The 15,082-nt window shown below is 45.9% G+C and overlaps 1 protein-coding gene across 2 annotated transcripts in view; it reads right to left on the reverse strand.

Annotated features, from left to right (window-relative positions):
* Nucleotides 1-4,056: 4,056 nt before the first annotated feature.
* The window catches only part of SLC43A2 (solute carrier family 43 member 2), a 90,979-nt gene continuing 79,953 nt past the window's right edge, over nt 4,057-15,082 (reverse strand). For both annotated transcript variants that reach the window (XM_077294460.1, XM_077294461.1), the window contains exons 11-14: nt 13,158-13,290; nt 12,946-13,019; nt 6,899-7,022; nt 4,057-6,674 (exon numbers count right to left, since the gene is read on the reverse strand). In XM_077294460.1, coding sequence (XP_077150575.1) covers nt 6,513-6,674; nt 6,899-7,022; nt 12,946-13,019; nt 13,158-13,290 — 493 coding nt within the window. In that variant the 3' untranslated portion in view covers nt 4,057-6,512. The remainder of the gene's footprint in view (nt 6,675-6,898; nt 7,023-12,945; nt 13,020-13,157; nt 13,291-15,082) is intronic.

Here is a 15,082-nt window from a genome sequence, read left to right on the forward strand (position 1 = left end):
CATTCCGGACCGAGATAACTACGGATAAGACAGAAGCTATAATCGGCGACGCCCAAAGATCAGGAGTACCATTTAAAGGAAATGGGCATGGCCCAGCTTCCAATCCGAGGATCAGATAAATTAACCCCGGAGCAGCCAGACGAAAACTAGCCGACGCCAATGAGCAAACAGTGGTCAAACGCGGAATTACCGCTGTCTGTCAGACGACCTGGTCTGAACAGTGTCCGACATGACAACGGTGCTATATATAACAAAAGATGATAGTAAGTAATAATGGGACAGTACTGAACATTACAGAGGACGCCATATAATGGGACCCCATTCTACAGTAAAAGTGGATCTTTGAGAAATGAAACCTTGTAATGTTCACATAGCATCGGATGTCGCGCAACATAAAGCATCTATACCTGTTATCTTGTTTCCTACTGGTTGTTTCTCTGCCATTTTGTCTGAAGAAGGTTCGAGTGAGTGGACTGAAACGTCAGGTTACATTTTATCTTGAATTGCAGAAAAATAAAAAGCATCTATCATTTCTATGTCGGGGATCCGAGTTCTTCCTCAAGTGAATATTGTACAGAAGGATTGTCAAGACTAATCTCTATTGGGAGAGATACTGCTCTGGATCAGGATGGATAGAAAAACATAATACCCATTGCTTTACAGTCAATATTCTGTCAGGCTGACAGTCAGTCTTCTTTGCCCATTTCTCCGCCATTTTTTCCCATCATCAATTTTACAAATACTTTTTTTTTCTCGTCTTTTCTCCTTGTCATGTCCAGCGTTGTCAATTATTTTCATGTGAACTAAGGGTATGATTTAAATCGTTATCTAAAAATTAGAGACCCCCATATATTAAAGCTAAAATCATCCAAACCAGCTGACATCGGTGGATCAATCGACAGTCTAATATGGAGAGGGGCCTTTCGACTGCCTTGGCTGATGATGTTGGGGGAGATAAGGATTGGACAGTTGACTAATGCCTGACAATTTTATCATTCAGGAGATAAGCTGCTTCCAGGGCCGTTTGGCAGCAGATCTCCACTTTCCCCCTTGGCAACACATGAACTTCCAGAACCTTCTTTTGTATGGTGGAATTGGGAAAGATAGCTGTCGGCTAACTGCTATTTAATATGGTTGGGGTCTTTAGACTTGATGTAGACACTTTATTTGTGTACTTGTTCTCCCTGATGTTGCATTTTATAAAGATAGTGCATCGTGTTTCCTGGCCGGTGATTATAAGCTGCTGGGGCATTTGGGCAATAGTGAAGGATCCACAGGACAATGTAGTCCATGTAATTCTGCAATGGACACAATAACACTGCAGTGTAGTAAACACACAGAGCCTGGGATTGAAATGCAATAGACTAAAGGCCCCGTCTCACACAGCGACGCTGCAGCGATACAGACAACGATGCTGATCGCTGCAGCGTCGCTGTTTTGTCGCTGTGTGGTCGCTGGGGAGCTGTCACACAGACAGCTCTCTCCAGCGACCAACGATCAGGGGAACGACTTCGGCATCGTTGAAACTGTCATCAACGATGCCGAAGTCCCCCTGCAGCACCCGGTAACCAGGGTAAACATCGGGTTACTAAGCGCAGGGCCGCGCTTAGTAACCCGATGTTTACCCTGGTTACCAAAAAAAACAAACAGTACATACTCGCCTTTCGGTGTCCAGGTCCCTTGCCGTCCGCTTCCTGCTCTGACAGTGCCGCTGTACACTGAGAGCAGAGCGCAGCGGTGACGTCACTGCTGTGATCTGCTCTCACTTTCCGGCCGGCAGTCAGAGCAGGAAGCGGACGGCAAGGGACCTGGACACCGAAAGGCGAGTATGTACTGTTTGTTTTTTTTGGTAACCAGGGTAAACATCGGGTTACTAAGCGCGGCCCTGCGCTTAGTAACCCGATGTTTACCCTGGTTACCAGTGAAGACATCGCTGGATCGGTGTCACACACACCGATTCAGCGATGTCAGCGGGACCTCAACGACCAAAAAAAGGTCCAGGCCATTCCGACACGACCAGCGATCTCGCAGCAGGGGCCTAATCGCTGGTACGTGTCACACATAGCGAGATCGCTACTGAGGTCGCTGTTGCGTCACAAAACTTGTGACTCAGCAACGATCTCGCTAGCGATCTCGCTGTGTGAGACGGGGCCTCAGATGCTTTTAGGCCACCAGCAGTGAATATATACAGTAATTGTTCATGGCCCTCAAACACATTGCAATGAATTTCAAAGCAGCACGTTATTTAGACTCATAGTAACATTCTGATGAGTCTGGCAGACATCTGGTGAAAAATGAATAGGTTTGATTTGATCTGCTGACTTCAGCGGAGTTAAATGGCTGTTAGCAATCGGCTTTATGCTAAACTCTAATGTGTGTGGATATTCATAGCTCCAGAAAATATTTTCTGAGATGTCCCTGGTTTCATGATATGGTGGTTTGTCCTATATGGTGGTGCCAATATGACCTGGTGGGACGAATATGGTGCTTGCTGTCAGCATTGTTAAACACTGTGCCACAGTGGATAGGCGAGACAGAAAACAGCCGATAAAAGGAATGGTTTGGCAGTAAGAGAGTCCAGATGGTCCACAGTGTGGTGGCTACAAGACCAGTGACTGGACCAGTTATGCCCAGGCTATCCATCGGTGGTACATCAGTGAGCTGGAGGATGGACCAGCTTGCTCATCAAGAAGCATGGCTGGGAAGCTTGTTTATAGAAAGAAGAGAGGCAGTGAGCTAGAGACCAATAAATGACAAGGATCCTTGGAAGATGCCAAATATTATTATTATACATTTTTATAGCGCCATTTATTCCATAGCGCTTTACATGTGAACGGGGCAAATATAGACAAGTACAATAAACATGAGTAAAACAAGGCACACACAAGTACAGGAGGAGAGAGGACCCTGCCCGTGAGGGCTCACAGTCTACAGGGGATGGGTGAGGATACACTAGGAGAGGGTAGAGCTGGTCATGTGGCGGTTCAGTAGACTGAGGATCACTGCAGGTTGTAGGCTTGTTGGAAGAGGTGAGTCTTCAGGTTCCTTTTGAAGGTTTCCGTGGTAGGCGAGAGCCTGATGTGTTGGGGTAGAGAGTTCGAGAGTATAGGGGAAGCACGAGAGAAGTCTTGGATGCGGTTGTGGGAGGAAGAGATGAGAGAGGAGTAGAGAAGGAGATCATGAGACGATCGGAGGTTGCGTGCAGGTAGGTACCGGGAGACCTTGTCACAGATGTATGGAGGAGACTGGTTGTGGATGGCTTTGTATGTCATTGTTAGTGTTTTGAACTGTAGCCTCTGGGCAATAGGAAGCCAGTAAAAGGCCTGGCAGAGAGGAGAGGCTGGGGCATAACAGGGAGACAGGTGGATTAGTCAGGCAGCAGAGTGTAGGATGGAGTGGAGTGGTGCCAGAGTGGTAGAGGGGAGGCCAGAGAGTAGGAGGTTGCAGTAGTCCAGGCGGGAGATGATAAGGGCATGTACTAGTGTTTTTGTGGTTTCATTGTCAAGGAATGCACGGATCCGGGAAATGTTTTTGAGTTGGAATCGGCAAGAGGAGGCAAGGGCTTTGATATGTGGCTTGAAAGAAAGGGTAGAGTATCACCCCCAGGCAGCAAGCGTGCGGGACCAGGGAAAGTGAGCAGCCATTGACATTGATGGATAGGTCGGGTGGAGGGGTAGAGTGAGGTGGGGGAAAGATGATGAATTCTGTTTTGTCCATGTTCAGTTTTAGAAAGTGAGAAGAAAAGAAAGATGAAATAGCAGACTGACATTTTGGGATTTTGGTCAGTAAGGAAGTGAGGTCAGGTCCAGATAGGTAGATCTGCGTGTCATCAGCGTAGAGATGATATTGTAAACCGTGAGATTCTATGAGCTGTCCCAGGCCGAAGGTGTACAGTGGGTATGGAAAGTATTCAGACCCCTTTAAATTTTTCACTCTTTGTTTCATTAAATTCTGAATCACAATCTTACAAATGTCCCATACCGGTCATCACATGCTCCTTACCTAACACGCATATTGCATGCATAGAAAAAATAATGCAAGAGTCTTGAGAAGCAATTAGTTATAAAAAAGGGTTTATTTTTTTATTTTTATTATTTTTTATAGTAACAACAAGCACTGTATGTAGATAGTACAGGCACAATAAATACCCACTCATGGGAGCTTACAATCTTTTTTTGCACCTGAGGCACTGAGAGATACAGTGATTTGCTCAAGGTTGCACAGCATCGGCCTTACTGCTTCCATATAGAGATGGAATATCAAGGTGTCTTCTCCTGAAGGCCAGCTCAGCACTAGACATTGGGAGAAAATGGTGTATTGCTTTTGTACTCTATATTCCCCGCCATTCTGATTGCAGTTTAGGAAAAATACTGGTGCTTCCCTGTGGTTCCACTCATCGAGTTTAACTAAAACTTTCTGTAGTTACTTGATTTGACAGCACTAGAAAAAAGGAACACGAGAAGATACTAAAATGCACCTGTTACCTACTTTCAGTGGGAAGTCCGGCCTCTACAATGCTGATTCCTAGCTTTATTTTTTTCATGATGTTATAGATAATTAGTGCATGTAGGTGATAGGCGCATGAAAATATACTAACTGGGTCTTCTCATTATAACCTGGAGAGTCAAAATACTGATTCTAAGGCAATCACCTTAGAATGATCTGATTTTCGCTGATTTTTAATCTTTACCTCTTGGGACTTTTAGGCTAGCCTCCATTACAAAACAGTGTTTGTAGATGTGTTTTGTTTTGGAAACTTTATATTAATCTGGAATAAAATGAACATATTGAATAAAGGAAATACTAACATAATCGATATACTTTGAGTGCAACAAATCACTAGTAGACCTGACAGTAATCATGTCTTATACACCCTGTTCTGCACAACAACGGGTTTATTGGGGTGACCGGAGAGTTACACTGAAGTCTTACAGAAGGGTGCACTGGAGTGAGGTAACGGCAAATCTCCCAATATATTGGAGGGCACCTATGAAATTGTACACCCAGTATGTCAGTATTACAATAGGAGATGATGTAACGAGCAACCAAGCAGATTTTATCACCTTCTAGTGGTTTGCAAAATAAAACGCCATATTTGTTTGCAGTTCTCATAAATGTCCCCCAAAATATCAGAAATCTGAATATAATTATTACACAAATATAATCAGAAACTATCGAGAACGAGGAGACATATAAACATTTTGGAACTAAATGATAGAGGAATAATACAACTGAGGAGATAAAATAAAGAGAAGAAAATGTAGCACACATCAATGATATTAGCTGGAGTGATTATAAGAACGAACAAAAAAAATCAACGTAGGGAGGATAGACTTCGGCTTTCTGCTTCACCTTACTTATTTGGTTGTCAAGGATAAAAGGTTTTGCGACAAGGAGTTTCTCCAGCTCCGTTCATCAGAAAGCACTTCACACAGACATTTCTATGTCTCAAATATAAAAAATATCTAATTATATCATGCAAGGAACATAAAACATCATATTAGTAATTTATATATAAAAAGAAATAAAAACAAAAATAAAAAAAAGAAGAAATAGACATAGGTATTGCTTAGAACACAGACTAGAAATCAGTGACACAGCCCTGGATGCTGCAACCCCAGCTTCATGGGAAAAGGGGTGTAGTAACGACTAGGGGGGGTCACAGATCATCAATTCCCGGCTTGTGAGCATTCGCCAGGTAGAAGGATATTATGGCACAACAATTATATATGCATCACATATATATCATCACCTATATGGACATAGAGGATGGATGCGTTATCCCTTTTAAAGTGATATGCCTGCCTTTGTCTACTATAACTATATGTGGAAAGCAGCGAGTTCCATTAGTGCAGAGAAAGAGAAAGTTCAAGGAACAGGTGCATATTCTCCATCGTAATGCACCAGAAATACCACAGGCATCATGCTGCAGGACAGAGACGAACTCCTCCAGGGGGCGGAAATTCTCGGCTGTGCCCTGCTGACAAGGTTTGGCTTTCACAATACCCATTGGAGAATGCCCTAAGAATGTAGTTTATCAGGTATTGCCAGTTACATAACAGGCATCATCAGAGCCAGAGATCATGCTAACTGGATCATCATAGAAGTAATCTTGGGTAGAATGATAAATCCTGCTACCACTCTGCTGAGCACCCACGAAAATCAATCCAGATAATCTCCAGCCTTATGGCAACTCACTACAGCGATCTCAAGTCACCGAGAGTCACCGCAGAGGAAGAATCTCCGGTCCAATCACTCAAATTAATTCACATCATTCCCCAGGATACAGGATCAACTTTGGATTTTCTTTCGCAGTAGGATTTATTGGATTTCTATGATGAAGAGATTCAGCCTCCTGTTCTGAGGAGAAGGCTGGTTCACCGGTGGTTGGGATGCTGGAATTGGAGATATGTTCTAAGATGGTGACTTTTTATGCTGGAGTGATACCTTTCCAGAGATCGAGTGGAAAGGAGCATTGTGAGGATACAGACCTAGCATCTACCTGACGTCACTTAAACAAAGGCTTCATGATCAGGGGTGCCGTTTATTTTCAGATACAGTTTCGAGTCTTCCATCTTCTGTTTCCTCTGGCGTTCCAGGCTCCGCTTGAAAAAGATGAGGTAGAGCGGGAGGCAGAACCCGAACATGCTCACTGCCAGCAGTCCGACATTGACCTGTCATTGCAGCGAGAAACCAAAGCATCAGTTAGTGGGGTAAAAGGGACAGACGTGATGCAATAACTATCACATTGGATCAGATGACTGAAACCAATATCAGCCTAGGCGCCAAGGATAAGTACAATTCTCAGTGTCTGATGGGCTGATTTTCCATGTTTTGAAAACCCATAGATATCAAGCATATCAAATATTACATTATTATTGATTAAATGAATCCTTACCCAAAGTGGATCTCCTTCCAAGGGTCCCATCATAGCCAAGAAGAGTGGCTGCTGAAGAAGTGCAAAGAGAGCGCTGATAAGAGACTGAAGTCCTGTTAAACTGCCAAAATGTGAAGATGGATATCTGCAAAAATAGGCAAAAATACCTACAATTAAGGAACTATATGTCCACTGCAACAAACGTTAACTTACTTGCATAAGCGGCACCTAGCGCATGAGATTGCTCGGGTACAGAGCCCTGGCTTGGTGAGGTTACTGTCAGACGCTACATTGGAGTGTGACTGATGAAACCACTAACTCTATAGGAATGTGCATGTGCAAATAGCTGGGTTTGTCGCCTCTGTCACACGATTTGAAGCCATGTTGCTTTGCTAAATGTCAATAGTCTTCAGTGTAGTAATAGGTTGTATACAACGTCTGTGATGACTCTGGTTTATAAGCGGCAACAATGAGGTGAGACTATTTGGGATTGCGGAAAGTCTATGTACCAATTAGCTCCTATGTTTCATATTGATTTCCTTGCTGTAAAATGTATTGTTATCTACATACAGTATATGGCATTTTGATAACTGAAATGATCATTATACAGACTTTACAACTGAACTCAATGTTGATAAATTAGGATGAATAAATATAGTGATAGGAAAATTGGGGAAAAGAAATTCAAATTAATATATATATATATATATATATATATATATATATATATAATTTTTTCCCATCTTTCCTATCACTATCTTTATCCACAAAAATCTCAGAAATCTGGCCACTATCACACTGAACAATAGGCCTAATACTAGACTCACACTTCCTGTTCAGTACGGAAGACATTTCAGCACTCGCATTATCATCACAGACAGGATATCAATGAAAGGTAACACCTCTATATACAGTAGATAAAACAGGAGCCACCATTCACAATAACTCACAGCTTCACTCCTCCCCCTTCCTGCAAAGCCGATCATGCCAACCATGGCTGTGGAGTCGGTAAGCAGGGCCGTATTTAGAGTTTCTGCTGCCCTAGGCACTTTTCGTGCTGCCTCCCCCACTGGTGAGTATGACTAATGCAGACACTGTCGGCAGTGACTTGGGCTACTTACAAATCAGCGATTTTTACCATTTGTGGCAGATCCGGCAGTTTTTCTGCATCTGCCACGTAACGCATCACTGCGTTCAGTCTCATTCATTCCCTGTGGGACTTGCAGACATGTGCTGCACTTGCAGTTTTGCCGCGATCCGGTAAATGCGGTACTTGCAGCAACAGAAAAAAAACGCTGCTAGCAGTGTTTTTTTGTCTCATCGTAATTGTAAAACCACAAGTGCTGCACATGTTCGCAAGTCCCATAGGGAATCAGTAAGGGGTCCAAATCTATGTATATGCCCATGTAGCTCTTTCAAAGACAATTCCATCAATATTTTTACATGCTCAGTCCACTTATCTGAAATCGGTTTGCATACATATGCAAATGAGGGAGTAGATCTGTTACGCCAGCTCTATACCCCCTCAGTGCTGTATTATATAGTATATAACACAGCCACGTAGTATATAGCAGCCACGTAGTATATAGCACAGCCCACGCAGTATATAGCACAGCCCACGCAGTATATAACACAGCCCACGTAATATATAGCACAGCCCACGCAGTATATAACACAGCCCACGCAGTATATAACACAGCCCACGCAGTATATAACACAGCCCACGCAGTATATAACACAGCCCACGCAGTATATAACACAGCCCACGCAGTATATAACACAGCCCATGCAGTATATAACACAGCCCATGCAGTATATAACACAGCCCACGCAGTATATAGCACAGCCCATGCAGTATATATCACTGCCCACGTAGTATATAACACTGCCCACGTAGTATAACACAGCCCACACAGTATATAACACAGCCCACGCAGTGTATAACACAGCCCACGCAGTGTATAACAGCCCACGCAGTGTATAACAGCCCACGCAGTGTATAACACAGCCCACGTAGTGTATAACACAGCCCACGTAGTATATAACACAGCCAGGCAGTATATAACACAGCCCACACAGTATATAACACAGCCCACATAGTATATAACACAGCCCACGTAGAATATAACACAGCCCACGTAGAATATAACACAGCCCACGTAGAATATAACACAGCCCACGTAGAATATAACACAGCCCACGTAGAATATAACACAGCCCACGTAATATATAGCAGTATGGGCACCATTTCCCTGTTAAAAAAAAAGAATTAAAATAAAAAATAGTTATATACTCACCATCCGGCATCCACCGAAGCTGTCCCAATGCGCGCGATGCTGCCGCCAGCTTCCGTGCATCACTGGGAACGGAAGCTGGCGGCAGCATCGTGCGTATCAGTGGACGGCGGAAGGTGAGAATAGCACAATTTTTAATTTTTTTAACATTATATCTTTTTACTATTGATGCTGCATAGGCAGCATCAATAGTAAAAAGTTGGTCCGGGATGGGGCGACACACTGGCACTGACAGCTCCGCACACACATACAGCTCCACACACACACATACATACAGCTCCACACACATACAGCGCCGCACACACACATACAGCGCCACACACACAGCTCTGCACAAACACACATACAGCTCTTCACACACATACAGCACCGCAGACACACACATGCATACAGCTCCACGCACACACACACACACATTAAGCTCCGCACACAAACACACACAGCTCCGCACACAAACACACACAGCTCCACACACAGCTCCGCACAGACACACACATACAGCTCCGCTGCCCACGCACACACACACATACAGATCCGCCGCCCGCACACACACAGCCCCACACACATACAGCACCGCACAGACAACAAAAAACAGCTCCGCACAGACACACACATACATACAGCTCCGCTTCCCACACACACACACATACAGCACCGCTGCCCGCACACACACATACAGCCCCACACACATACAGCTCCGCACACACACATACAGCACCGCACAGACACACACATACATGCAGCTCCACACACAGAGCTCCGCACACACACACAGACACACGTACGAGCCGCGCACGCACACACACACAGCTCCGCTGCCCGCACACACACACATACAGCCCCACACAGATATAGCTCCGCACACACAAACACATACAGCACCACAGACACACATACATTCAGCTCCGCACACACACATACAGCACCACACAGACACACACATACATACAGCTCCGCACACACACAGACACACACATACAGCTCCGCACACACACACATACAGCTCTGCTGCCCGTGCACACATGCCCATACAGCTCCGCTACCCACACACACGCACATACAGCACCACACAGACACACAGATACATAAAGCTCCGCTCCGCAAAAACAGAGGTCTGCACACACACACACACACATACATACAGCTCCGCGCACACACACATACAGCTCCGCTGCCCGTGCACACATGCCCATACAGCTCCGCTGCCCGCACATACAGCACCACACAGACACACACATACATACAGCTCCGCTCCGCACACAGAGGTCCGCACACACACAGACACACACATACAGCTCCGCACACACACACATACAGCTCTGCTGCCCGCACACATGCCCATACAGCTCCGCTGCCCGCACACACGCACATACAGCACCACACAGACATACAGCTCTGCTCCGCACACAGAGGTCCGCACACACACAGACACACACATACATACATACAGCTCCGCGCACACACACATACAGCTCCGCTGCCCGTGCACATATGCCCATACAGCTCCGCTGCCCGCACACACGCACATACAGCACCACACAGACACACACATACATACAGCTCCGCACACAGAGGTCCGCACACACAGACACACACATACATACAGCTCCGCACACACACACATACAGCTCCGCTGCCCGTGCACACATGCCCATACAGCTCCGCTGCCCGCACACACGCACATACAGCACCACACAGACACACACATACATACAGCTCTGCTCCGCACACACAGAGGTCCTCACACACAGACACACACATACAGCTCCGCACACACACACATACAGTTCTGCTGCGCTGCCTGTGCACACATACATACAGCTCCGCTCCGCACACACAGAGGTCCTCACACACACACATACAGCTCCGCACACACACATACAGCTCCGCTGCCCGTGCACACATGCCCATACAGCTCCGCTGCCCGCACACACGCACATACAGCCCCACACACATACAGCCAGCACCACACAGACACACACACACACAGATAGAGTGAGTGGGGGTGTATTATACCCCACCCCCACCACTCACTCTCTGGGTCCGTCTGCCGGGAGGAAAGAACGAACAGATATCATACATTCAAGGGCTGCTGTGTTTGCACGGCTCCTCCAGCCTCAGGCACTACAGGAAGAAACGAGGCTGAGGAATGTGAAGGAAGGAGTGAGGACCGTGAGGTGAGTCACAGACAGCCGTGCAGCAGGCAGCGCGCGGGCAGGAGCAAGGAGGCTGATCATTACAGAGACAGTACACTACTCACCGTGTATGTACTGCTCTCTACTGCGATTCCTCCAGGCAGGCAATGTGAGTCCAGGACAGGACCCAGGGTCGGGACACAGGGCGCCGCCCCTCCACCTCAGCAGTCACTCACATTCCGGCCGGGCACCAGACTGTGAGCACTGAGCAGGGGGTCACTGTGTCTCAGCAGGGGGAGTAGGGAGAGTCGGCACCAGCACCACGTGTTCTGGCTGCCGCTCTGCCGCCCCCTGTCTTCAGGAAGGGACGCACAGAATTAGTATTTAAAAAAAAAAAAAAGAGAGAGAAAAAAAAAACTTGCTCAGGTGCCGCCCCCCCCGCTTGTCCCCGCCCTAGGCACGTGCCCTCAAGTGCCTAGTGGCAAATACGGCCCTGTCGGTAAGCCAAACCTCCGACTCCGACTCCTCAATTTCCATGACACCAACTAAGACTCCACCAAAATGGGCTCTGACTCCGACTCCACGACTCGGACTCCACAGCCCTGACACGGCTATGGAGTTGGTAAGCCAAACCTCCGACTCCGACTCCTCAATTTCCATGACACCAACTAAGACTCCACCAAAATGGGTTCCGACTCCAGGACTCCGACTCCACAGCCCTGATGCCAAAAATATACTTCTATACAAGTCAATGTGTCAAAGCCAGTCTCCTGCTGCTTACATCTATGAGACTGCTGAAAAGAACAGAATTATGAGTCTAATATTAGGTCTACTGTCCACTGTGAGAAATCCAAGATTTCTGAATTTTCTTTAATAAAGATTGTGACATGGAAAGTATAAAAAAGAAATGCATTATCCAATATTAAAAAAAAAAAATCTGATCTAAAAAGTTTGCACACTTCTCAGACAACCCCTCCTCAATTACAACATTTCCCCACGTAGAATAAAAACACAGTATACTCACCGTCTTGGTTCCCGGGGCTCGCGTGACGCTCATGTAAGCCCTGCAGCCAATCATTGACCGCTAATGGGCCACATCACTTCTTTTGGCCGATGCTGACATCCCATAATGTAACGCGAGCCCCAGGAGACCTGGCGATTACGTTACCAGCACCGAAGGTGCTTGTATTCTATGTGGGGAAATATTGTAACTGAGAAGGGTTTGTCAGAGTAGTGGATAACCCCTTTAAATATTAGTTTTATTTTGATGAAACATTTCCTTTAAGTAAAGTACAGGTATTAACTAAAACAAATCAATTTTGGAACAAATAAAGCCAGACACTCAAAGCAAGGATTACCAAGCTACGATTTGCCTACTGTAGACAGCATACAAAGAGAGCAGTCACTGGAGAAGGACATCATGATCAGAAGAATAGAAGGAACAAGGTGAAGAGGAAGACGAGCGACTCCATGGCTTGATACTATCAAGATAATGGTGGAGGAGAACCTGGTGGACCTATCTAGGTTTGCACAAGATCGATCTTCCTACAGAACGTTCGCCCATCACGTCACCATGGCTGGAGATCGAGCCGAAGGCCGTTAAAACCAAAATGTAGTGACCTGTATTGCAGATACTTACACAGCAGCATAGAGCCCTCCAACAGCAGAATGGATGAATCCTCTCACTATTGTGTGCAAAATAAATGACAGAATCTGTAGAAGCAAACATAATATGGATGTTATAATAATGATAAAAACAACAGCAGAAAACAACAAGTATTTATTCTGAAGTGGCGGTGAGACAATGAGTATAACATAGGCAATAGAAACTCCGGAGGGACTTTATCATACCTGTAATGGCAGGTTAGGGATGAGACATGTGATCCCAAATCCCACTAATAAAAAGTTGGTAAAAGCAAAAGCTCTTGTGGCATTTGTGATCTTCTGAATCTGACGATCTGGTTTTTTCTTTTTCTTTGCATCTCTGCATAAATAAATGAATACATTAAGGATAAAGATTTAATATTACCGTATTTTCCGGCGTATAAGACGACTGGGTGTATAAGACGACCCCCCAACTTTTCCAGTTAAAATGTAAAATCTTCTTAAAAGTCGGGGGTCTTCTTATAAACCGTGTCGTCTTATAGGGCCGGTGACTTTTGTGCCTTTTGGGGGGGGGGGGGAGTGGGCCTGATGACGACGAGGGGGCGTCTCACAGGAAAGTGAGTATCCCCCATTACCTCATTGTATCACTGCAGCGTGGGGTCTCTGCTGAGAGCGGCGGCGGCTGTGCTGTGGGGCAGCGGCTCCTCTTCTTCAGTGTGGGGCCTCTGTGCTGCTGGGCGGCGGCGGCGGCTTATCTTCAGGCAGTCGGGGCTCCTCCGGTATCTCCTTATAGCCCGGAGGCCCTGCCGGCAACTCCATCGGTGCAATGCAGTGGCCTCCGGGAACATGGCCGCTGCTCAGATTCAGATCTCGTCCCGAGATCTCGGGAGACGAGATCTAAATCTGAGCAGCGGCCATTTTCCCGGAGACAGCTCCATTGCTGCTATGCGGTGACCTCCGGGAAAATGGCCGCTGGGGGCGGCGCATGCTCAGATTCAGATCTGAATCTGAGCAGCGGCCATGTTCCCGGAGGCCACTGCATTGCACCGATGGAGTTGCCGGCAGGGCCTCCGGGCTTTAAGGAGATACCGGAGGAGCCCCGACTGCCTGAAGATAAGCCGCCGCCCAGCAGCACAGAGGCCCCACACTGAAGTAGAGGAGCCGCTGCCCCACAGCACAGCCGCCGCCGCTCCCAGCAGAGACCCCACGCTGCAGTGATACAATGAGGTAATGGGGGATACTCACTTTCCTGTGAGACGCCCCCTCGTCGTCATCAGGCCCACTCCCCCCCACCCACCATATACACCCGGCAAGGCAATACCCGGCGTATAAGACGACCCCCGACTTTTAAGAAGATTTTCAGGGGTTAAAAAGTCGTCTTATACGCCGGAAAATACGGTAGATAACATTAAAATGTGGACATCAGAGACAACCCCTTTCCGAATGCGGCAGCACCTGATTTTACCAATGGACATCACAGACATTCAAGCATCCCAGAACATAAAATGTAAAATACTTGAATAATTGATCCTGTAACCCAAGAACGAGTTAAAGAGTAGCCATCATTTTAATTTGTATTTCATAATTCAATAGCACACATGAAACTAAGAAACTGGGTAATATATCTTACCAGAGAAATATGCTTCTTTCTTCTTCTGGATTAATTTTTCACACTCAATTCATGGGTAAAATTGCTAGATCTGTATTCAGTGAAGACAGATTTCTCCATTAATGAGATAGAAGACAGTTGGTGTTTTGAAAATTCTATGGAGAAGGAAGGAGGAACTAGATCCAAAAACACACAGACTTTCTGCTGCAAGGTCCTCAAATGACATTTACAGTTCTCCATATAACTTTAAAAACACCAACAAACACATCTTCTATCTCAGTAATGGGAAAATCTATATTCACTCAACACAGACTTTACTTGTGAATTGAGAATTTTGAGAATGAATGATGAGTTTAGGAGGCGAAAGAAGCAAATTTCTTTGATAAGGTATATTACAAAGTTTCTTATTTTCACATGTACTACCTGTTCTGTTTGATGAATCCTGTCATGAATCACACTCTTTGAGTATCTCCAGGCTCTTTATTCACATCAAGTCTCAACCTCCATTACATGAATCCGTTGTACAACAACATCCAACAAGTTCCAAACAAAGAATATAGAA

Source organism: Ranitomeya variabilis, chromosome 3, assembly GCF_051348905.1.
Source record: "Ranitomeya variabilis isolate aRanVar5 chromosome 3, aRanVar5.hap1, whole genome shotgun sequence".
NCBI classification, from domain to species: domain Eukaryota; kingdom Metazoa; phylum Chordata; class Amphibia; order Anura; family Dendrobatidae; genus Ranitomeya; species Ranitomeya variabilis.